The 25,444-nt window shown below is 38.1% G+C and overlaps 1 protein-coding gene across 1 annotated transcript in view; it reads right to left on the minus strand.

The window, feature by feature from the left end:
• MAN2B2 (mannosidase alpha class 2B member 2) overlaps positions 1–25,444 on the minus strand; it is a 30,856-nt gene continuing 5,412 nt past the window's right edge. Inside the window, exons 3-19 of the mRNA XM_086612027.1 lie at positions 23,317–23,422; positions 20,711–20,883; positions 19,513–19,628; positions 18,312–18,489; positions 14,994–15,192; positions 10,969–11,159; positions 9,931–10,117; positions 8,902–9,035; positions 6,674–6,930; positions 5,170–5,361; positions 3,937–4,189; positions 3,721–3,831; positions 3,417–3,609; positions 2,607–2,759; positions 2,117–2,229; positions 1,099–1,216; positions 1–206 (exon numbers count right to left, since the gene is read on the minus strand). Coding sequence (XP_086468153.1) covers positions 112–206; positions 1,099–1,216; positions 2,117–2,229; positions 2,607–2,759; positions 3,417–3,609; positions 3,721–3,831; positions 3,937–4,189; positions 5,170–5,361; positions 6,674–6,930; positions 8,902–9,035; positions 9,931–10,117; positions 10,969–11,159; positions 14,994–15,192; positions 18,312–18,489; positions 19,513–19,628; positions 20,711–20,883; positions 23,317–23,422 — 2,769 coding nt within the window. The 3' untranslated portion in view covers positions 1–111. The remainder of the gene's footprint in view (positions 207–1,098; positions 1,217–2,116; positions 2,230–2,606; positions 2,760–3,416; positions 3,610–3,720; positions 3,832–3,936; positions 4,190–5,169; positions 5,362–6,673; positions 6,931–8,901; positions 9,036–9,930; positions 10,118–10,968; positions 11,160–14,993; positions 15,193–18,311; positions 18,490–19,512; positions 19,629–20,710; positions 20,884–23,316; positions 23,423–25,444) is intronic.

Here is a 25,444-nt window from a genome sequence, read left to right on the forward strand (position 1 = left end):
AAATGACTATTGCTTTCACAGCAGTAGAATGTTTTTCAAGATCATCACTCATGTCTTGGAACAAAAATTGGAAGCTATTACATATTCACTCCTGAAATACAATGTCACACTTTACTGACTTTGAAAGTATACAAAGAAGGTCCTTATTTCCTTTGGGTGAACAGTTACTGTACAGTTTTCTGATATCTCTGTACTGTTGGAGAATCCTGTAAAACACAAAGATGTTGGTAATCTATTCAAGAAGCTTTACTCAAATGTACATATTATTCTATCTCAACAGTGTTAACTCATCCATTCCTTGAAAGCTGGTGTTTGAGTAGATTCTCCTCCTTAAATCTATAAGTAGTATGGAGCCTAAGATGCACTCATCCACAATATCAAAATATACAACAATCCATCTACTTTTCACACGCTGACTCACACATAAAATGTGAACGACTCTCCAGTCATGCACCTTTTCCTTCATCATGAGTAAACAACCAAGTTCGTAGCTGCAGGTCTAGCAGAGCTCTAAATTCCCACCTAGCCCAGCCCAAAACCTCCGCGAGCTTTTTAAAAGGCACATATATGGATCTAAGTGACAGTAAGGACAATGTCCAAGCAACTAACTGGAATGAGAAATGAAACGAGGTCACCCAGAGCATCTGACTTGAGTGTCAGCCCTAACTTGAATCATATCCACACAGATCTCTAAGCTGATTACAATGGGGATTTTTAACTGCAGCTGTCTCTTTTTCTGCAGCACAGGGTTAAGCTTAGATTAACGCAACTCATCAGCATTTAACAAAATCAGTCGGTGTCACAAGTGTGAGTTCATAAAGTAGCCATTTCTATCTGGACAAAGATAACTCCAGAAAGATTTCAAGCTTTTTAACACTTCTAGGAAAAACAAGCCATCAGAGAAATACAGCAGTCTAGTACTTGCAGGGAATCTTTGCTAAATGTTACTGCTCACAGGTTCTGCCAGATACTAGGTCTGCCATACAGAAGAACATTACATTTTTAATCTTGCAAATGTTTTTATATTTTTAATTAGACCCTTCGTCAAGCTTCAATAGTCAACAACAACACAGACACCAACCACCTCAATCCACCTACCTTTGTGTGAATATTGTGCAGTCTTCCATTTCCACCGCTTCAAAGTGTTTACATCCCAGGTGCCTGTGAGTGATCGCTCTTCCACTAGCATCACTGATCCTAATCCCTTTAGCAAAGACTGTGAGTAAAGAAAACATAAGGAAACAAACCACAGTTTACTGAAAATAGCATCACACTCACCGGTGTAGCACACAGTTAGACCGAGTAGAACTTTCATCTCTAGCATTGATCTGTTAAGCAGAGCAGTAGAGACTTTAAAATCTGCTAGACCATGTAACATAAGGGCACCTATAAATTCACCAGGTGTCAAACTAAGAAGCTGAGGTGCTGAGAGCTTCCTCTGTGTTGTAGCAAAGTTCAGAGCCTACTAGTCTCTCCATTCAAGAGCTGAAACTCACACTGCACTTTTTAAAACAAACCAGAGAACCCTACACCTTGTTCCCCACGTTTCTATTGTAACAATAAAAATTTCATATTTTAAAACAATAAGCTCCTGCCATGTATTATAAAATAATCTACTTCTGTATGAAAGATCAAATAAACAAGAAACTGAAAACATACAGTACATGATAGAAGTGACCAAAGTTTCAACAACTTGCAGAAATAAACTATACAAGAAAAAAAAAAAGTTTGTTTCCATTAATCTTCTCCACATTTCATTAACTATAGGTGCAACTTGCAATAACTAAAGAAACAGCAAAACAGAGTCTCAGCCTCTGCACTGGTTAAGGTACTGCAGGAAGCGTTATACAACCAAGACCTCAAGAGAACCAGCCCTACAGGTATTTATGCAGATCTTCATGCTGTGCCTATGGCAACTTCATCTGAAGTAACGGCTTCTGTGTTGCAAAGCTGAGTAAAAATAAGACCTGCTTCCCTCTGAAGTTGAAGTTATAGTAATATTTTCATATCCATCTTTTGTGGAGTCTCTAGTACACAGGATGTTTCATTCCAGAACCAGTCGTCTCTGGAACAAAAACTCCCCAAGTGGAATTCTGTCTCAAAGGATTAAATTTACCTTCAGATTTACCATCACAGGTTTAGACAGCACAGGATGCTCTCCAACTTCATACAAGTGCCTAATTCTTAGCAGGACACGACTGAAGTCTGCATCACCTTGCTTCTGTTTACCTTTAAGAGAAAATAAAATGCAAACATTTTCTTACTTTAAAAATTAAACCAATTCTTCAAATTTTTTTTTTTTTTTTTGTAAGCTTTACACTCATGATTTGAATTTAATTCCCTTTTTGCAAAATTAGCAATAGGACTAACAGCAAGAAATACTCTCAACTCCCACTGTTGACAGGAATGACACCAACAGGCATAATGAACTCATGCAGGAGAAATATTTTACTATTTGAGTAGAGCAATCATACAGTACAATTAACTTTCTTGACAGAGGAATTTAACACTTGGAATAAATAAAAGTACTAAGCATAGAAGACAGAAAGAAAAGAAAGCCATGTTCTTTAAGCGTAACATTCAGCCACCCTTTTGAGAGCACCTACCCATGTGGACACTGTGGACCTGCTCTGTGTGATTAGAGCTGTACCTCCACCCTGGAATGCTCAGAGTCTGGAGATGAAGATTAGGTGGGACAGTTACAGGTGAACCATGAACTGAATTCTGCTGGAGTTGGCCAGGTAGCTTTGGTTTATCTCCTCCACGCAAAATGAAACAGAAAAGACATCAAACATGCATCAGACACGTAAGCCTGGCTAGGGTATTGTAGAAGAGTAAAGAGATTTTTTTTTTTTTCCTGCCAACAGATGCAAAGCAGATGCTATGCTTTCCCCTCCAAGGCCTTCTGAGATACAAAGCAGCGTGCAGCACGATTTTAACTGCTGGAGCAGTTAGAGCTTTCCATAAACCTCATTTCACTGCAGCTTGAGTTGAGTATTCCATTACCAGGCTTCAGTGTTAGTTAATAAGTCAAACAAATATTTTTAAAAGAATAACTCAGAAATGGTCATTAAGGACTCAGCATTCAGGAAGCTGATATATGGTGCACTAGCTACTTTGCACTAATTCCCTGAGTGGACATTTTGTTGTCATTGGATGCTTTAAAATTTATTATCCTTTGAAAGTAGAGATAATTACATAACAAGAGGAACATTTCATACACTTGGATAACATTCATGTTTGAAATTAATGCAAAGTAATTAGCAGGCTCCAAATCTGCCTCCTAACTCACTGTATACTAACTTTGCCACACAGGAGGCTTGAAGTCTGCATTTACAAACTTAACAGCATAAATCAGAGCAAAATAAAGAAGCCATTCAGATGCTAAGGATAGCACAGGAGATGGAATAAGTTACCTGCTAATGCTCCAAACATTACTACTGGCCTGTGTTCTAACACCAGTCCACTTGTCCGATACAAAATATTGGTGACAGCCTTCGTTCCTAAAATAAGCCAAATCACAGGGCGAACCACTGAAGAGTCATTCAAAGTGAGATTGTAATTCAGGTCCCACTGAAGGTTGTTCCATAGTCTCCTGTGAAGCATGACCTGTACGGGAAAGGTAAATGTCACAACAGTAATCAGCCACCAGGCTTTACGTAAACTATCAGCAGCCATGAAATTATGCTCTCCTAGGAAAAAAAAATATTTTTATGTTACCTCCACTTGTCCATTTCCTTGACTTGAGACACCATGAGCTCTTTCTGCAAGCAGCATCAACCTTGTGGCATCATCTTCAATGTAGGCAGTCTGGACCATAGGATAATAGTTCTGAAAACACGCAGTAAATCACGCAGTGATAATATTAACTTCGGTAACAGTAATGGAGAACGAAGATAAGACACAATTGACTTTGGATTACACCTTTGTGCCTACCCGAGCCACTGTGTTATTCACATATGCCTTGAATGGTCTTTTCTGAACCTGATATCCATTGCTGTCAGTGTAGAGTAGCTGCCTGGTGTTCAAATTTGTGCTTGTCCTTAAAACTGCTTCACGATTTAATTCCAAAGGCCCAACGCTGTATTCTTGCTCTATCCTATGGCAAAGTAGCTTCCCATCGTAGCCTTCTGGTACTGTATACATCCTGGTATATACTGCATATATGTAATCCTGAGCAGTGACATTACTATAAAAACGAGAGGAATATATGCAGAGTTTATAAAGCGGAGCACTTGATCAGTTACGTCAAGACTTGCAAATCATTCATGATGTCATCCTACACATAGATAACTTTCTTGTCTGTTTTCTATGTATTTCATGTACCTGTACAATTATTTTAATTTCAATTTAATTTTCAAATGTACAGATATTCAGCTGGAGTAAACAACACCCTACAATTTTCTGTAAATGACACCCTACAAAATTTCTGGAGTAAATTTTCTTTAGTGTTGCAAGTGTAAAGAGGACTCTTCATTTGATTAGAGAGGCTCGGATTTTCTCAAAAATAACAAAAACTTTAAAATAATTATGACTCCGTAAGCAACACATTTACATTCTACAGAATACATGTATTTTTTCAATCTGGGCAACATTAATTTTGATGCAAGAATTCTGCTGTTTTCCAAAGGTCTTTCTCAACTATAATCCTCATACAATGCCATGTAATGCAAAAGGCTTCAATCAAATAACCAGATTTAAAAGAGTGTGAAGGGGTTATAGACTAATAAATTTTAACACAGAAATTAGCTAGTTCATCAGGGGGCAGAGTGTGCTTGTGTAGGATTCACTTCTCCTTTCTCTAATTCGCTTGTAAGGAAGATATTCACAGGTATAAAAATAAACTATTATGTCCAAATTCCACTCTTGTAAGAAGATGTTAGGTGCAATTTTTCACTGAATTGTATAGAAACAGGACCCAATAGAAGTTGCACTATAAAACAAACCACAGAAAATAACTCTGAACAAACTTCACCTCCCTTCCTGCAGCAATATGTGCTATTTAAAGGAGGTGCTTCCTCAGCACTACATTTAGCAGATGCATGCATCTTTTAAATCCTAAACAGTACACAGAACTCACTGTTTAGGACTAACTATACAGAATTAATCTCATACACATCTACAGAGAACTAAACATTTCAGTGAAATGAAGCTGTAATGGTGTTGTACCTGTAGAAATACTGCCGTATTTCTGTCACCAAGCTTCCAAAAACCACTTCCAATTCCACTGCTTTTGATACTGGAACAGCTGAAGCATTTGGGGCAAATAAGTAGTTATCTGAAATGGGCCCTTTCGTCACGTCTCCATTTGCATGGTATTCAAGAAACTCCTGGGTCATCTGAACAGTCTGGTTAGTCTCCCTGTGAATTCACAGAAGAGGAAAATTTCTATTACTTACAAACACATTTTGTACATAATAGATGCAAATCTGAACCGCAACAGGAATGAAGCTGGGAATGTAAGGAAAAAAAACCTGATCTGAAAAAAAAAACTGAAAAAAATCATCTATTTCCTCAAGTGAATAACTAATTTCATAAGATTTAGGAAATGAGGACAGCAAAGAATTACAGTGCTTCCTGTCAAGACATCTGTCAGTGTGTAAATAAATGGAATTTCTATATAATTTTATATTATTGTAAAACAGAAACATCTTAAGACAGAAATAACATCTACATCAGCTTGTTGTTTTGACGTGAGAGTTGCTACAGGATCAAAAACCACTCATTGCATGAAAGTGAGGTATGCATCTCAATGCACCATATCGATGAATAATCAGGTTTAACTGACTCTGTAGCTAGGTAAATGAGCATGATGCAACTTTCCATTTTTGACATTGGTAACGAATATAATGGCAACAGGATAGCAAATTTACACTCGCTTAGTACCTACTTCGTTTCTTCCTTTCTCCCCTGAAGCTTGCAGTTTAGCTATTCATGACTCCATATCACAGTCTTTGGAAAGTCCTATGAAGACAATTTAAGATGCTATTGCCCTCAGCTATCTGCTCTGCTCCTCTTTTGGAGCCTTGTTGGCAAAACAGGAAAAATCACTTAGTCTGGCATACAAATTTAAACTGCCAACGATTTTAGCTAGTGTTAATACAGCAGTGTACAAACTATAACGACTGAGGAGCAAAACAAATCTCACCTCAACCTTGACTGGTCTTTGCTTTTATTTGCCTGCTTAAATAGAATTTCCTTAGCTAAATGTTTCCTTTCAAGAAGTTTTGAAGTTTCCTACCACAGAAATAATGATATGGGACTTGCAAACCACTACTGATTAGCAAGAGAAAGTTCTTGCTTTATTACTTAAAGGTCATTGTACAGCCAGAGCGTATGTGCTTACTTATTTATTTTTACTACAAATACAAATTCATAGTCCTCTTTAGAACTGAAGTACAGCAAGATTCTGCTCATCTACTAGTTCATTCTGTGATACGTCATCTTAGACCGACTGCATGGTTAAACAGGGCAACGTTAGAGAAATAGCACGGAATCACACCTAGGCTAGTGTTGATGTTCCTTGAAGAAAGGAGGACATGTGAACTGAAGGAAAACAGAGTAACTGCAAAGAACATTCTTTTACTTAAGTCTCAGAAATAAGGCACACAATACTTTCACAAAGGGTTTTACGGAATCTGAAACATTATTAAAAACAGGCAGGCAATCTCACCTCTCTGTAATGCTGTGCATTAGGTTTGTGTTTTGGTCAAACAAGACCTGGTAGCAGTTGTTAACCACAGGAAGCAACTGTCGACTTTGTTGATCTGCATGAGTTACATCTTTTCGCTTGTACTTGACTGATCTTCCAACAAATGCAGACTGCTTACCATTCAAGGGTTTAACATTGTATTTTCTGTAGCTCAGACCGCTTATTTCAACTAGAATATAGAGATCATAGGTAGAATGGGACTCCGCCGAGCTTTGAACCTGTATGTTAACATGTATGTAATGGAGCAACAATGCTCCATTACAGAAAATTAATTAGCAAGGCAACTATCTTCATGCGTTGTAAACCTTAAATTACAAAAATTAACTACTACTTTAAAAGTAAGTTTCTAAACATGCCATTCTTATAATTCTCAATTATAATGTAGATCCGTGTTGCTTTTAACTGTGAGTTTCATGAACTTGGATTTAGCTTAGTCTTTCTGTGAAGGAAAGAGGTCACTAAGCAAGTTACAAAGTTAGATCTTATTTTATTGTGAACCTGGAATAGTAGATCTTGATTTACGATCGCATTGCGAAACGTCTACATGAGCAGAAATAATCACAAATTAAACGAATCAGTCAAATGCCAGAAAAGAGACTGAAACATAAGAGTGATGTGTAGTGCAAGTATGAGAAAACTCATGCAAGAGGAGGAAGCACCCAGATGTGCCCTCACCTTAAGAAAGGCACACAGAGACGGAGGAGGAAGCATGTGGCATACTTTTGAACAGTAAACAGAACTACCAGCGTTACTTAATATCAAAATACCTTAAACAACAGTTTTTAATCATCTTTCAACTACATGTATCCTGCCCATTAATGTTATAGAATTCAGTATTACTTTTGGTTTGGGGCAAGAAAACGGGAATAGAGAAATACTGTACAGATTACATGGACAAAGAAGTCATGTTATGAAAAATAAAGAAAATAAAGCAAATTGTCTGTACCTTCACACTGCGGACTGGCATATGTCCAGTCACTGACACTACAGACCTCCTAACCTTTGTGGCATCAACAGGGCCCACTCCCATTCTCTCCCTTCACTGTACAACTCCCACGTGCGGTGCAGAAGGCGGCAGAGCGCTTGCCAAGCCTCACGTCCTCTCAGCCACATACTCACATCAGGGTTCTGAGCTAAACATTTCTTTCTCTTAGAAGGAAGGAGTGTGTGATATGAATATACTTTTGAACAATACATACTGTGAGGAAAAGACCCCAAACCACCTTCTCATTAGTGGTAAAGAGATTTCATTTAGCCTCAAGTGACTATCCACATGCATCTATGGGTAACTTCTAGCAAAAGAGAGTACAGACCAACTCTAGAACAGAGAATTTTGTATTTTTTAAATAAAGAACGACAGCTTGACTTCAAGTCATACTAAATCCTGAAATAAATGCTTTAAATACATGTCAATCTCCTCCTTGTATCTTATAACCCTAAAGTAATTGAGACGGTGGGACTTCTGGGAGGCAAATGGCTGACAGGTAAGCATGACCATGTTCCAACTCAAGAGACTGATGGCTTCCAGATAAAGGCAGTATAGTCTTACACCATCGTCACGTATCTATGCGGGGACAGGAGACAGCTGTTGTGTATCATTATCACTACCTGACCATAGGTGCCACAGGCCACAGATAATAGAAACACTGTCCAGATTGCAGAACTTGTTATCTGGCATCTTGGGGACAGAGGGGAGCACCTGGAATTGTGTCGCACCTCTTCAAGCCTTACATGCAGGAGGCAGTCCTATAAGTTTATCAAGTCATTGATGATGACGCACTCTCTACAGCATGTGCTCCTGAGAAAGGCTAGTGCTAGCTTTCACTTGAGGCCACTTTCTTCTCTCCCAGGGAACAGTTGGCCTTGCCTTGGAGCTTGGCTATGACAGAACGATATGTCATATGGCAACTGACTGTCCCCAGTTTCTTTTGGGCTTAAAGACCCACATTTCTTAAATCTCTTCTCCTCCACAAGGCAATCTGCCAATTGTACAAACAGGTCTGTCAATTGTAGGGCAGGGCTTCAACTGAAAAGGCTTTATTGGAAACAGTGTTTTTTTTATAGAAAGAAAAGCAAGATAAGAAGTGCCAGGTCACACACAGCAGGCATGCAATGGACAAATCAAACACACTAGAAGAGCAGGAAGCCCTGCAACAGAAAAGCAACAGAAAGAAACAAAGTTGAAGTACCTGTGCTGGTACAGAATGTCCCAGTTCATCATAAACGCTCATTGTCAAGTGGCTGACAGAAACCGTGACCAAAGTAGTGATGTTCCATGCCAGTGGATTATAGACAACAACATATTGGTCAACGTCTGTAGCACCTTTACGCACACAAATAAAGCTATCAGTCACTAAAACTATGTATTTTTAGAATATGATATTAAAGTATTTGAGAGACCTGTCTAGGTACAACCATCTTACAAAATTTTAACATAAAACCCCACGGTAAAACTTCATGATTGAAAAAAGGGAAACATTTAATAGTACTTCATAAAAGCCTCTTCTGCTTTATTCTTCTATTCTTTATCCAATAAAAAGAGACTGTATTCAGGAGATGACACCTGAGATGAATGTAAATGCATTTAGTGAAAATAATCAGCTTACTATAACTCATTGTCACGCAGTATTAACTTTATCAGAGTTATACAGAAGATCAAAGGAGAAGTCTATTCTAAAAACAACCCTGTAAAAAAACAAATCAGTCTGTTGCGCAGCCCACAGCACTACTTATATTTGACAGTTTAAAAAGTTTCCAAAGAAAAGATAAAATGGAATGTACAGTCTTTAGAATAGATTCCTTAAAAATTTCTTTACATTTTTTACACAAGCTGGCAGTACACTGTAACAAGAACATTTCTCAACTGTGACTGTGCTTGTTACTGCGTAATCTCCCATTGCACAGTAAGGTTAGTTTAGCAATTACCCCCAATCAGCACCTCTTCCCTCCGTTATATAGTTGAGGTCTAATACCTGCACTGGGGCAGGGCTCTGTCTAACACCAGTTTAAAGGTCCTGGTTTCAGAAGCTTGAGATCTGAGAGCTCATAAATTCATCTGAGTTTGCCTCAGGTCTAGCACATCTCATAAGGCAAACAGAATTTTCCAGCCACAGTTCACAGAACTTAGGCGGTACATAGAATTTTGATTTTTTTGGAGGAAAACCTTATAGATTCCATAAGTTAGCCTGAAAACTGGGAAAGCTGTGTTAAAAAAATACCTGGTATTCCTGAGTCTTTATTGTAAACAGAAGAATAGACCTCTCCATTCTTCTTCGCATTGTTCATGTCAAAGATTATGGAAGCCATTAGCTTCTTTACGTTGAACATTCCATACATCAAGTTATTCATGTACATGTCCTTCACCTTCGGAGACTCTGTGCCTGTTATACCATCATGGTGCTGGACCTTATATTTAAGAGCAGTTTGAAAGGTCACAATACAATAGGATAACAACTTCAGGTTTGCATTTCTATCAACCTGATCCACTAACCTTCAGATGTATAACTTAAAATAATAAGGTATTACAGCTAAACTAACAGATTCACATTTTGCTTATTCCAAATCGCTATATGTAGAATGAAATGGTCAAAGACAAGATGCACACAGATTTCTCTCTATACATATTCCTCTTTTAATATTTAGAAATTAGTAAAGTTACATACTTAGAGGAAAAAAAACCCTACCAAACTTGGTAAAACTTGAAAACACGAATGCAGCAAAAATTCCTACTAAGATCTGGTCAATAACTTAGCTGACAAAATATTTATTATAAGCAAAAGCACTGAGGCCTGTACACAGTCAATGGTATGAGGCTGATCACTTAGCTGCTGAATTTCGAAGAAACAAATCTGTCCTTCCTCTTCTAACTTGCAGAAGTAGAGATTATCAATAGTTTTCAGTTGGTCTAGGTTTTGTTAGTTTGTTTTATTTTTAAAAACCATTTATGTAAATAACAAAACTAACAGTAAGAAAAGGCATTTCACATGCAAAGTTTGAAATCGCATACTCTCTTACTGGCTGAAGAAAACATTTGCCAGTAACCATGTCTTGAATGCATGGCTAAGGGGCTGAAGTCATGTTTCAAGACAGTGTTTTGAAAAATTGCTTTATGTTTACTTATGACTTGCTAAAGGGGAAAGTTATTTCTAAAAAACAAAAAAGCAACCTTGAGATGCTCCAGCTGAAATGCTTAAGCAAAGCTTTGCCTTTGGGCAATAAACATTTACATTCAAATTAAAAAATAAATCAATCTTTACCTCTGAAACTGCCCATCTAAGGCTCTGAAGTTGCTTTAAGGCTTCACATTTGCAAATAGAACTTGCTGGGTGTTTCCGGACATACTGTGTGAAAAAGGACTCTCCAGCATAAAGCAGTGAACTTGCTCTCCTTGCGATTCCTTTTAATGTGCTCCGAGAAGTATAAAACCCAGTCCACGCTTGAAATGGTTCTGTTCAGAGTTGAATAGATCCAATATATGTCAAAATACCATTTCAGTTATTTATTTGTTATTTATTAGACCACTACTGTACAGCTTGTCACATGAAACCTGGTATGGGTTTACTTATCAGCCATGAAATGGAATAGTCAAAAGCCCTAAAAAGAAAAACTGTCATAAACGTGCACTTTGGAAAACTACAATCTTTCCTACTGGCCTAGTAATGTAAGTGTTGACACAAAGCTGTTATCAACTAAGTTAACCTGTGTTTGCAGAAATTTCTTCTTTGTGGACCTGCACAGAACAGCTTTAGAAGCTTCACTGAAGCACATTTTATTACTCATTAACAAAGAAAGTGGATTACAATCCTTGGTTACTGCTCGATACAATCTCTCTATACTCCCCCCTTTTAGTCAAAGGGATTTATCTCAAATTTCATTTCCTCTAAACAGAGTAGAAATAACAATGTGATGACTCCAAACTACTGCAGCACTTCAAACTACATCAAAAAAATGCCCTCAAGTGGTCTGTGGAAGTATTTCAACAGTTAATTTGTGCATATAATATGGTCCAGTATCTCATAAACTAGGAAAACAAATACTTGTTTTTAAAACCTCCAAATCTCTACTTAGCGAGTTGGGTTTTTTTGTTGTTGCTTTGGGGGGATTTTTTTTTAAATATTCTTCTGATAAATAGTTTTTGCAGAGAGAAGTTGCAGAAAACACTTCATAAAGTGCATATATGCAACCATAGCAATCTGGTATCAGCCTAGGATCAAAGGTAACAATTAGAAAATGTGATCTTTTGCTCAAAAACTCTAGGACAAATTCTTTTTGGCCTGAAAAATGGCACAAATTCAAACGGAATGAATTCCATTTCAGTTTTCAAGATTACAAGCAGAGGAGTCATATATGCGTACTAGTACAGTAAAATGAATGCAGAGTAGAAAAAGGAAATACCTATCTGGGACTTAAAACTCGAGTTTCCAAGGCATATGTCAGAAGTTACACTGAGCCCAGTAAGTGACTCATAATGAAATGGCATAGAAAGAATGAGAGAGGATTAATCATCAAGAAGCAAAATAGTATGTGGGAGAAAGTGCACTCGAATCTATACGGCAATTGCAAGGCACAGTAAGCTGTTTGGGGAAGAAATCGCATCGATGTGTGGGCACCCACCTGGAACATTGAGGGTGCTGCTATTATGTAAGCTAATGGCAATCAACTACTGCCTGTAAATTATGCCAAGATACAGGTAAAAGCCCAGATGTAAAAGGATATTAACACTTAAAACTGGCAGTGCATTTATCAGCAAGTTGTTAGATATGACATGATCCCTAGAGGGAGGTGAGTGAGTAAGAGATCAGTCCATGCAATGATTCACAGGAAGCAATAGTTATTTTTATTAATTTAAAAGTTAACACACACGTTACAGAATATTGAATGCATAAGTTAAATTTCGGTTGTAACAGTCCAAGATATATATCCACCGCGTCAAAAAATGTGATGAAGTAGTGGTATCTACAATTACACAGAAAGGCATTTTAAAGATAACAATGATATTTTAATGACAATCCAGGCAATGAAACAAATTAATGAGTTTAAGAATTGAGAAGTTAGCTGTGTCTTCTCTCTGCATATTTCCATATGAGGCCTAAAACGGTAAATTTACTCGGGAAAAGAAATAAAGGGATGTTGAGTGTGGCAGGCCTTCTTTCGCATGTCCGCAGTACTTTTCAGCTCTGCTTAAAAAGTGAAGGCAGCGCAGCACATAAGAAGCAAGCAAGCAACAAGCAGCTGCAATGAATTTGTGTCATATCATACTATGAAATTTCAGAAATACAAGCAGTATTTTTACTTCTTCAGACTTCAGTTATAACACTTTTTTTTTCTCCTCCCAGAACTTAAAACTGTTATCTTTAACGTAAAAGACACAACTTTCTCCTAGAGCTACAAAAGACTAGGAGTCTTTAGGAGACATTATAGAATCATAGAATGGTTAGGGCTGGAAGGGACCTTCAAAGGTCATCTAGTCCAACCCCCCTGCAACAAACAGGGATATCTCCAACTAGATCAGGTTGCTCAGGGCCTCATCCAACCAGGCCTTGAACGTCTCCAGGGATGGAGCATCCACCACCTCTCTGGGCAACCTGTTCCAGTGTTCTACAACTCTCATGGTAAAAATTTTTTCCTAATATCCAACCTGAATCTACCTCCCTCTATTTTAAAACCATTACCCCTTGTCCTATCACAACAGGCCCTCCTGAACAGCCTCTCCCCATCTTTCCTGTAGGCCCCCTTGAGGTACTGGAAGACCGCTATAAGGTCACCCCGGAGCCTCCTCTTCTCCAGGCTGAAGAGCCCCAACTCTTTCAGCCTGTCCTCATAGGAAAGGTGCTCCAGCCCTCTTATCATCTTCGTGGCCCTCCTCTGGACCCTCTCCAACTGGTCATTAGTGTTTTGTTTGGACCAGGAACATGCTTTTGAAATTAATCTACCAGTCACTCTTACCTAGTATGCTTTGCTTTTATATAAAAAAAAAAAATAAAATTTTTGCTTTGGTTTTGGAGCTCACAAACTGGACTCCTGATAGTAAGTAACAAGTATTAACAGGCATTCAGTCCATATGATCAGATTATATCCAATTTTCCTGGACTTATGTAGAGTGCGGACATCAAATCCTCAGCACCGTTTCACTTCAACCACTCCTATTCCACTGTACTAACAAAGAAGTACCCTAAGAGCTTTCAGATTCCCTTGGTCCCTTGATTACCTGCCTCGCTTCTCCTTCAGACATTCTTAGATTACTCCATGTCACATTTCCCATCTCTGCTCTAACCGATCCATAATCCAGTTCTTTTAAACAGTAATAATGGGACAAGGCTCTATTTGGCCATGCATCCATATGTTTTTAGGTATCTTTCAATTTATCAGCTTCCTTTCAGTTCCCTGGATTCTGGAGCACTGTGTCCTTACTACAACTACAGTTCATTTTTGGGAAAGAGGAGGAGAGGCATAACACGCACATCTGATACTGCAGAACATCTAGGAAACTACAGGTTATTTGTGTATGCTAACGTGTGGGAGGTCAAGAAAAGAACGAATTCCAAGTTAAACGTCCAAACATGAAACAAATACTCAAAATCTATATTTGAAGCAGTCTTGGGTCCTAGGATCTCAGCTTTAGGAAGTTCAGACAAGACTCCTCCAATGTCATGAGAGACTTCTTGTACTAGTTCTGCTGGTACACCTCTGCAAAGTACCTTTGCCATCACTGCTGTCTGCTAACCAGTTTGCAGAGTGTTACATACTATGCAGTCTTTTTTGCCTTCATCCACCCACTGAAATATCGTCCTGAATTTCAACCAGGTGGCCTAGGCCTACGGGTTTCTCTCATTGCTCACTGTTTTCACTGTAACAGAACCTGATGAATACAGTATCTATACATTTCTTCAAGTCATTAAAAAATCTGGATGACATTACATACATGAATACACCTTGTGCTTAGCCTTCCTTTGCAATCTATTGTAGTTATTCAAAGACAGGAAAACAAAAACCTCAAGCTAGATTTCTTGCCAAGTTTGCCTATTTCTATACTCTTTCTTTCAGGGTCTCTTTACCCACTGCTTCCAACTGTTCCAAAGAAATACTCCAATCACTGCCCTACCATATTTCTTTGCCAATAAGTTGGGATAAACTTGTCTATTTGATGACACCTGGTAGCGTAAATAAATGTTATAAAGAGACAGCGTTTTTCCTCTTAGTTCTCATTTTTTCAATTTCCCTTTATTAAAATTTTAAATACGTACATTTGAGGCAGACATTATGCAGTTTTGAACTTAATTACCTGTTGAATATGGAAGAAAGTCTTGAGAGTCCCGAATTTCCCATGTAAGATTTCTGCTATAAACTGCTTGGAAGTAATCACCAACAGTGGCATACTGAACAGTCACTCCGAACTCATCAGAATGCTTGTTGATATAATCCAACAACAGGTCCATGTTGGAGTACTGAATAGATGCATTAAAGAACTGCTTGTCACAGCCCTGAAATTCCAAAAGCAGAACAGTCGAATGACTTTGGGTCATGTAATTTAGAAGGATCTTTTTTAACACTAGTCTATGTCAAAGTGGTATTTCTTTTGATCTTGACTGCCCATATAAAAATTACTTGTTAAAAAATATCAAAACCGGATAGGGTTACTGGCACAGATCAGCTGACAAGCAACCAGTATTACAGATGGGGAGAAGTGTGTTGACACACCATATTGTGTAACAGCATGAAATTTCATGGTAGCAATTGGAAAATGCATGCATACATGCCTGGAAAGACAACCTTTGTTGCTTTTCACACTGCATTTGTCTCAGAGGAAATAAGGAAGTTCTTATTTTCTGATCTTAAGAATGCTTACAGCTTTAAGAAGTGCTGCAGACATGATGTGAAACAAAACAATCTGGACAGAGATCCCTGTAGTTCAAATGTGACACAATGTGTTGCTGATGCCCCATCCTGACAGTAGACTATAGTACTTTTGATGCTTATCCAAATAGTAAAAAGAGGTGATGCACTGTCTATTAAGCCTCTTTTTTTTTTTGAGCATGCTTGCATGAGTTCCGCCTTCTGTTGAAGGTGTCTCAATATAGACTATCTGCACATACAAACATTTTAAAAAAGATGTAACTAATCACACCTTTGTTCAACTACAGTAGCTGAGCAGGAAAATGAGAGTTAATCAGCCATGGCACCATGTGTATTCTTACAGTATCAGTATTATAGCACAGGCATTGATCTGAAGAGCAACAACATGCTAAGAAACCTTCTCCACACGAAAATGCCTAACTTAAGCCTTCCAACACTGACACCAGCTTAATGCGTCCTCATCTTCATGTCTCTGTGCTCGAAACAGAAAACATTGCACAAGTCAATCCTGATCTCATTTTCAAAATGAAGATGCTCTCTGCAATCTGCCTTCAAAGCTTAGCAGATGCTTGAAGAAATGGCCAAGGAGGCTCTATTTTCTTTGCAATCCCATCTTCCACCCCAACCTTTACCTGATGAGCTCAAGAAGTTTAACCTGATGAGCTGAACACATTCAACTGATGTTCAATTGAACTCAGGGGTGATTACTCTCCCTTCCCTTTCTCAGATAGGAGTGCCACCCCCATCCCTTCCCCATTTACTAGGTGTTTCAAGTAAGGTCACTGTCACATCCTTTATGAATCCTAATGCACGTGCCTGTCCCGCAGACCTGACAGGGTCACTGATCAGAGAAGTGGAAATCTGACTTCCAAAACAGAGAAGTTCTTCTGATACACCCAGACATCTTCTGCATGCTTATAATAGAAAGTAAAAAACAACTTCAAACTGGAATGAGCTACTAAAACATGTCAAGCCAAATACTGAAAAGTACAGCAGCCAGTCCAAACCTGACTTTCTAATGTTGACTCCAACTGAATTTGTGGGGAAGAAGTAATATGTTTACCAGTCAAAACTACTTCATATTTATGGAGCATGACTTCCAACTCATGATCCAAACTTCCTCATAAAAAGTAGACACTGCACCACACAAGGGGATGTGTTGGGCTGGTAGACTCCGCTTATGCTGACACAGAACATAGTAGCTGAGGAGCACAATAGCTCTGTAAGAGAAGGAAAACCAGGACAACCTGCTGTATGTGTTTAGCCATCATGTCCCCTCACTATATGAACAAAACTTTGCACCTGAACATGATACATTAGTCTACAGTTAGTTCAACACACAGACAAAAAAAACCCTCAAGGATCAGTTCCAGCCCTTAAGACAATTCCATACCCCCTCCTACATCTGCTGCCATGGCCTCTAGAGAGGCAGGTTTGAACTTTTACGCTGCCCCACAGCTCAATGCCTCCTCCTGCACAACCAAGTCCTTCAGATCATGAACAAACACTTGTTTGTCCATATAACTCCGCACAAAAGTGCCAATAGTCTAGATGTGAGGTCTGACCTTAAATGGGAACATGTGTATTTCCTGTTTTTTTAACTGAAGGAAAAAAAATAGTATCCAAGTACTCCAAACTATTTGTAAAGTAGCTAAGCTTAGATATACTAGTATCAATATAGCTATTCCTCTCTCCTTCTTTACATAGCACTATGAACTAGCAACAAACTTCTATTACTTTGTTTAAAGCTCATTATCACAAGCAAACAAATCAAAAAGTCAGAGACTGAAATTTTCTTACATTACTGCAAAACTGCAGATTTGGATCTAGACATCTAGAATTTATTCGAGCAACGTAAAACTCTCCTCCCCACTCCAGCATAACTTTCACTATAGCACTACTACAGAGTATTATATCCCTCTTCTCCTCTCAACCTCTCTAAAAAAAATACTCAATATAAGCAAGCGTCACAAACACAGGAGAAAAACAAATCAGTGACTCAAAGCTGCATCAGTCAGAAAACGTTTGTTCTCTTTGCAACATCAGATATTGTGGTGGAACAGACACCTTAAGAACACACATCATCCTTTAATATTGTAATTACGAGACTTACAGCATTCATCAAAATTCAAAACCAGATAGTACATTCCTTTTGGGCAAGTTATTCTTTTCTAAGGACTTTAAAATAGTAAGAGCATATCAGTGCTATGTGTACATGAGGACATAATTAGCACAGCATATTGCTTAAAAAGTGTTTGGATGACCAAGCTGGGATATGCTTATGTTTCTAACTAAAATACAAGGACTGTACAAGAAAATGATTACACATCAGTTAAAAGAAACCTTGTCTACCTAATGCGTAATACATTTTCTTGTAATGCTATCATTTTTGTTAACGTAGAGTTACGTTGTGCTAAGCAGTTATGTAAAAAGATCATTTAAAACAAGGAGAGAAAAAAAGGAAGCAATATTTCAATATATAGTTTCACAAGACGTTATCTTTACATTTTTGTCACATTTCTTTCTGTATTAAGTAGCGTGGAAGACTTATTAGATAGCTGGCAGACTGTACTAGGAAGTTCTTGTTTTTAAAAATCATTACTAATCAGACATTTGGACTCCACTTATTAGAAAAACACTTTACTGACATGTGGTTTGTACCCGCATTTTTACTGTAGCAAAGTACCATGGTCCATGCTGTAGGTGTATTTGCCACTTCTAAAGCAAATGCTGATCACGCACTTACCCACGGCCACAAAACATCACTTGTTCGGAACCAGGCTGCTCTCTCCTTAATGTTTGCCACCATGGTTTGTGCATACAGATGGATGTTCGTATTTGTAACAGGGAGACTCATGTTTGGATAAACACCGTCTTTTGGTGGATCTGGGAAAGCTGCAATTCCATTCCAATAAAATCCTGACCTAAGTAGAAGGAGAAAGCAATAGGCTATAAACAGGATTTATTCAACTGGGAAAAACACATCAAAAGTTGCTGGGATAAAATGCAGACACACAGGGAATAAGAAGCAAAAAAAAAAATAAAAAAAAAATCAATTTTTATTCATTGCTAGTATTTAGGCTGTAGTGTTTATACAAGGGTAGAGGTAGGGGGAAGGTTGTCCAGATTTCTTTTCGCACTGTGCAATTTTCCAAGTCCCTGCTGCTTGCTGGCATAGAACAAAGAAATTATAGAACAAAACAGCAAGCTTTGTAACAATGAGGATGCTCCCCCAGGCAGACTTCATTTACAAAGAGTATTTTACTGGATAAGCCAATGAGCAAAACAAAAGTTTTGAAAAGCTCTTGGATTTTTTTCACAAAGTAAACGGAAAATTTTAGTCGCTTTAGTTTATACACATATAATATACACAATCTCAGCCCAATATAATGCTGAAAATCTCCCACAGAAAATCAATTAGCAATAGTCAAGTCCATACTGACCTTCCTGGAGTTTTTAAATCTTAACTTTCCAGGCAGAGAAACAAAACCCCAGTCCTGCTTTGGACATTTACTGTCTACAGCAATTGATTTGTTCCACATTTTTATTCTATTTCTTTTTTTATAAAGACTGACACGAGATATATATATATATACGTGTGTGTGTGTGTGTGTGTGTGTATGAGCCTCCTGGTGCTAGAAAACATTATTTTTTAAAGTCTGACAACATTTTGAAGTATTTGTAATGCCTGTCAGTAGTAAGTGTCACTTTTGAGTATTCAATTGTCAGGTACTGAGCAAACTTCATGTATTATGGTGGGAAGCTGGAGATGCTTTATAATCCTGACTGAGATCTACACAGTCTAGACATCTCCTTGACCTGCTGCAGGTCAGGAGAAAGCAGTAGAACACTGTTGAAAGAAAACAGTCAAAGAAAATGCTTAAACTCCAACAATATAAACTCTCAGAAGTGATCAATATTTCTGCCTATTTGGAAAATCTTCAGACCTGTTTGAAAAAGGTATTTGAGATGGGGTACAGTAGCTGTACTGATCCATAACATGGGTGAAGATGGCCTCTCTTTCAGACAAGGAAGGAGAGCCCAGCCATACAAACTGAAGCTTCTGGAAAACAAAAAAGGTGAGAAACTGTTACCTTTGATGACAAGTGCAGAAACACCATCATTAACAACTTAAGACTTTGGAGTGCCCATCTCTCTTTCCACCACTTGTAACACTTGAAGTGGTTTTACTTAAGACCAGCCGATGGCACCACAAGCAAGGTCACATGCTATATACAGGAGACTACAGTGTTGCCTCTTCCTATTCGAACTGATGGAGAAGGAGAGGAGACAGCACACTGCCAACATACTGCTAAAATCCAGATGCAAGCCTAGCTTATCACAGGCGTTACATCTCACTTGTTTCAGTGGAAGCTGAAAACCTCTAAGCTAGGAAGGACTCAGATGTAGTCTGGATGGCACTGTAGTCAGTGGGAATCAATATTTAATCAACTGAAACAGAATTTTTACAGTTTTGGAAGCCTCCAGACTGTCAAGTGCCAGAAAAAAAAAAAAGAATTAGATGGGAAAAGATTGTCAAAAGCTCATAAAAGATTTTAGCAGAAAACAAAGTATCACAATTCACTGCAAATATAAGGTGGTAGGTTCTGGCTTCATCAAATTCAACAGGAATTTTGTTGTCTTCTTCAGAGATGCTTAAGTTTCACCCAAAATTCATAAAAACTGCCTAATGCCCAGCTTGTACTAGTGAAAGCCCTTTATTTTCACATAATTTAGTGTGTGAAATTGATGACAGATCAGGTCCAACATTGTGATATGAAAAGAAAAACATTTACTGTGTATGGAAACTGTGCAAGAGAACATGAAACAAAACCTGAATTCAGAAAAAAAAATATTAGCTGCCACTCTAACTAACCTAGTATTATCAATTTTACAGGCACAAATAAGTGTTCCAAGCATGACAACCACCGTGCTCAAACATACACATTACACTTTAAAACAGCATATAAAAACCCTACATATCTAAGATTTTCTCAAGAGAAGCTGAAACCCATTCTAGATGACTCCCATTCCAACACTCCTAATTCAATATCCACTTAACACCTTGCTCATCTGCCCACATTTTCCATCTTCTTCAGGCTAGATTATATTTTATCCTTGACCAGAAGTCAAGGGTGTTTTTACCTTTTTTTTCTGCATGTCAGCCTTCAGATCATAGTCAATCCGAGAAATAAGATGAGCATTAAAACCAGCCAGAGCAAAAAGAGTTGGTGTTGTAGCTGAAGCTCCAAAAGGATCAACGTGCCAAGAAAACTGAGGCCTGATCCCAAAAGTTTCATACAAAAATCCATGGCCTTCTGCAAAACAAAATTTGTTTACGTTAAGAACATTTTTACAAGTTCATTTTATAAATTTAATAGGCATATAGTATAACAAATAAGCACTTAAAGGATAGTTCTTCTTTGCTGTTTTCCAATGCTAAATCTAAAGTTTCAGGAATTTAACAATTCACAACAGAAAGTTTCACACAGACAATACTTATTCTGCTATGCCAAGCATAACTTATTAACATCATAAAAGATGAATAACAAAAACGAATTATGCTTAGAGACAGGCCCAGGAAAAAGTACTTAAATACAGATTAAGTTAAGGCTAATAGCCAGGTTGGAGTCTGCTTGAAAACAACAAGCTGGGTTTTAGCTTGTGTTTGCTCAAATCATACCACCCATTCCCTGAAATTTACAGTCTCTCATGAATGATAAAGGGACAGAGAAGCCACCCAATACACAAAACTAATATGAATATGACCCTTAATTGTAAAAAAAAAAAGAAAAAAGCCGAAGTTTAATAGCAATCTTGATAAAAGATGTTATTTACAACTGATGTTTTTAATTTTGCATTGAAATGAGTTTCAAAAAAAGAAACCTCCAAACCAGAAGGACCAGACAATAGAATAAACTCAGACAAACCATTTAAATGAAAGAAAACCAACCAGATAAGCAGTAGATTTTATTCAGAACTCCAGTATATGGCACTAGGATTCTCATCAACAACAAAAACTCAACCAAATAAAAAAAACAACAAACAAAAACCCCATTGAAGATCTTAATTTCATAGTTCTGGAATGGTGCTCAGAACTATATGAAAATCCAACCATATCTTCCTAATTTTGGACAAACTCCATTCCAAATTTTAATATCACATTTGAACAACTGAGTTTGCATGGCCTTCTCTTTTCACTTTATCTTTCTCATGGTTAATGTCTTCTCTAATGAAAATATTCACAAATAATATGTTTATTTTAACTCTTCTGACTGTAGCACACTTTAGACAGTTTGTTAGGCTTTTCCTAAACACAGCTGGTTGGACAGACAGGAGAAAACACAAAATGTAGGCCCCAAATGTCTGCACTGGCTTTGTCTTCTCAAGACAAACTCCATATACAATGCAAGGACACATTTTTTTGTTTGCATATACTCAAATTGAGCAGAGTGCTTTCAGGAAAAATGAAAGAGAATTTTAAAATATAGTAATATTTTTGCTCCTGCTGAATAAATTACCAAACTTGAATTTTCTTTTTAAAATAATTATGTTTATACATAGAAATATTAAATTAGAAATAATGGGTTTTTTTCAGCTAACTCCAATGAAAGAAAAAGCTGTATTTGCATTTAACAAAAGGACTCTTCAGTCCATATTAGTGTTTTCCTTGGAGAAGTCCTGAGTTCAGTGTACTAAGCCCATATAACAACCTTTAAACACAGGAGTCTAAGAGGAAAAAAAAAGTAGATAATGTTAATTCCCTCTTCTCCTCCTGGCCAGAGTGCTATGTGGTGACTCAGACACGCAAAAGCAGCTGCTATTCCTGTGCTCCTGATAAACACTGACAAGCAAGGAACAAGGCCAGTGGTGCCATGCAGTCAGATTCAGCAAATGACAAAAGTGTTTTCTGACCCTTCACTCTCCCACGTAGAAAGCTGCCCAGAGTGCAGCCTTGAAATGGGCAGACACATGGTGCTCACACATCCCCTCCCACCCCAAGAAAGCATGCTACTCTCTCACAGCATGTTACAGGCATCTATAGCACAGTAGTGGCATGATTTATCCTGTTTCTTTTTTCATTAACAGCATGGAGATAAACCTAATTACTAAAAGACTCTTTAAACCATCAGATGGGAAGGTGTTAACATGTAAATGGCTGGAAGCAGAAGCTAGAAGATAAAAATGGGAAATGGTGCATCTTGGAAATACGCACCTACTTCTAACAAGGCTGCTGGTAGTGATGACAAACGGGAGTTTCTTCATCAAGCAAGTCTTTCAACTAAGTTCAGATGACCTCAGTGACATTCTATGGCCCACACTCTGCAGAAGACTTTGCTTAAATGATACAACCTTCCCACACTCCGAATTGCTACCAGGTATTTTCTTCCAGAGCGTCTCATACCCTCAGTTTCACCATAACCATCTTCCCAAGAGCTGAAGCTCTCAAATACAAACACATACACACAAAAAAAAGGCTTCTGCTCCAAAGGAGTTTATAAATGACATTGATTAAACTGCAAGTGAGCTTTTCAGTAACTCTTCTGCTTACTGCAGAACTGTTGTGTGGTGGGGTTTTTTTAAGCAAAGATTTTTTTTACAGATAACTCATGGGCAAGTAAAAAATAAGAGGTTCTTTAATCAGTTCTTAAAGAGTAAGAAAATAATAGCAAACTTGGGATGGAGAAATTAAAAACAAACAAAACCCCCCAAGGTCATAACAATGAAAAATAAAAGTTAAATGCAAATACCCGTCAACTGTAAAATTTGATCATCAATTAGTGTCACAGCTTCATCATGCATCACTTGCCCTCCAATGACAAATTCCAGTCGTCCCTCCTGAAGCAACTGATGGACCTATGATATTGAAATTAAGACACAGAACATAAACATCATTTCATTCTTATCCAAAAAGGTTGCAAATTCATTTCAGATCACAGCATGTTACCTAGACGCAACACTTGACAAGAAGGCATCCAGGACAACAGTTGGATAAAAGGCCGTCTGTACTGAGTGCTATCAGAAGTAGAAGGAGAAAAAAGCATACTAACACACTGCACAGTGCATTGACTTAGCCAGCTCACACTGAAACCAGGTAGCAGGCACAAAGGATGCACTGTTAGTTAGACCCTGACCTTCTGTTGTTCCTCAGTAGGGCTGTTACTGTGCCCTTATACTATCTAAACACCAGACTTGTCCCCATACATCGCACTGGCAGCAGCCAAGGATCCTGCCTCAAGGCAACAGAGCTGGAGGATTAAAACAGAAGATACCAAAAGTCTCTCCCAAAGTCTTCCTCCTGCTGCATCTGTCTCGGCTTTGGAAAGCAAGCAATATGCAAACTCATACAAGCAGCAATGGCCAGGCTCCCAGGGTTTCCTTTAGTCCACTACCTCAGTAACAGTTTGGAGACTGAGATCTGTGGGATCCAGGAGGGAGACAGAGTGTGCCATCACACCATGGCCACAAACACATCCATTCTACTCTGTATGTATCTGCCTTGCGTTCAGAGCATGGACAGGTTGCTCAACTTGTGAGAGACAGCACACTTTATTAAGAAATAGTTATTCCACATGTAGCAGGTTTGCCTGCCTGATAAACCCATTGCTAACCTTCATTTCTGGTCTCTTTTTCCTAGTTTAAAAACAGTCAATATATTATGAGCTGTTCAATTGTTCATGGTTTTTCTGGGTTTTGTTTTTTTTTAATTTCAGCCACTAGAAACAACAAGCATGCTGACAAATACAGCTTTCAGCAAATTTGCTGAATGAAGAGGGGGGCAGTGTTTGGAGGAAGGGAGTAATAGACTGTGTCCCTTTCTAGAAGTGTCAGGGAGTCTTCTGTTTTTATTATAGTTGCTTCACTACCTAGTACTTCAAAGATACCTCAAACTTCCAACAAAGAAAATTTGTATAAATACGTATTTTTATCTCCACTTTTTTTTTTTTTTCAATCCGTCATGTAGGATGCCAAATCCAGAGCTATTATGTTTATTTCCCCAGGAACCTTCAGTGAATGCCCCTGTGTCTGCTCAGATACGATGCCAGATTGCCAATTTTGATTATAATCATTTCTCTCGTTCACAATGTTGTGAAAATGCTTCAGGGCTCAGCATTCATAAATTAGTTCCAGCCGACTGTGGTGACTGATTAGCATGCTGGGAGACCAGATAAGTGATATCTGGTGTCAGCACAGAACTGGTCTTGACCTACATGAAAAGCATCTGCGGCTATTACTCCCCATTTGGATGGATGTCCAAAAAAGATACCTCTGATCCAAACTTTGGGCCATGGAAACATTTTTTTAATGTTAAGTTTCGTGGAACCACTGAGAGGCTGAAAACACAAGAAAAATAATTCAAGTAATTTAAATAATATGCAATCCCAGAAAAAAAACAAATCAATATCTCTAATGACAAGCACTTTTGCTTACTAGAACCGGGCAAAGGGAACGAGGAACTGAGGAAACAGAAGCAGCAGTACTACAAGGAGCAGGCTACTACGGTAGTAGAACATATCTGTGGTCTCTGGGACAACTAGTACTATCCTTACATCAACTCACCCCTACAAACCAGACAGAAGTGGCTGCACATCTTTTTTACCTCCTAGTTAAAACATCCAGACATCAAGCCAGGGTAAGGTGATAGGAATGGTTCGCACAAGAAAATACTGTGAAAATAACATGCACCGAGAACTAAGAGGTTCAAAGCTGGCACAATACTGCTGCAATACATTTCACTCCTATATATTCTCTTGCCTGAAGTGTAAAATCAGCTTCAGTACCCAGGCCGTACCTTTTCCTAGCTTTTAATACTACTGCTCTAATCCAAAGCAAACATTCCAAAAGAAATTAGAATTAAACCCTGTATTCCAAGTGAAA

This window comes from Tauraco erythrolophus, chromosome 5, assembly GCF_009769465.1.
Source record: "Tauraco erythrolophus isolate bTauEry1 chromosome 5, bTauEry1.pri, whole genome shotgun sequence".
Lineage (NCBI taxonomy): Eukaryota > Metazoa > Chordata > Aves > Musophagiformes > Musophagidae > Tauraco > Tauraco erythrolophus.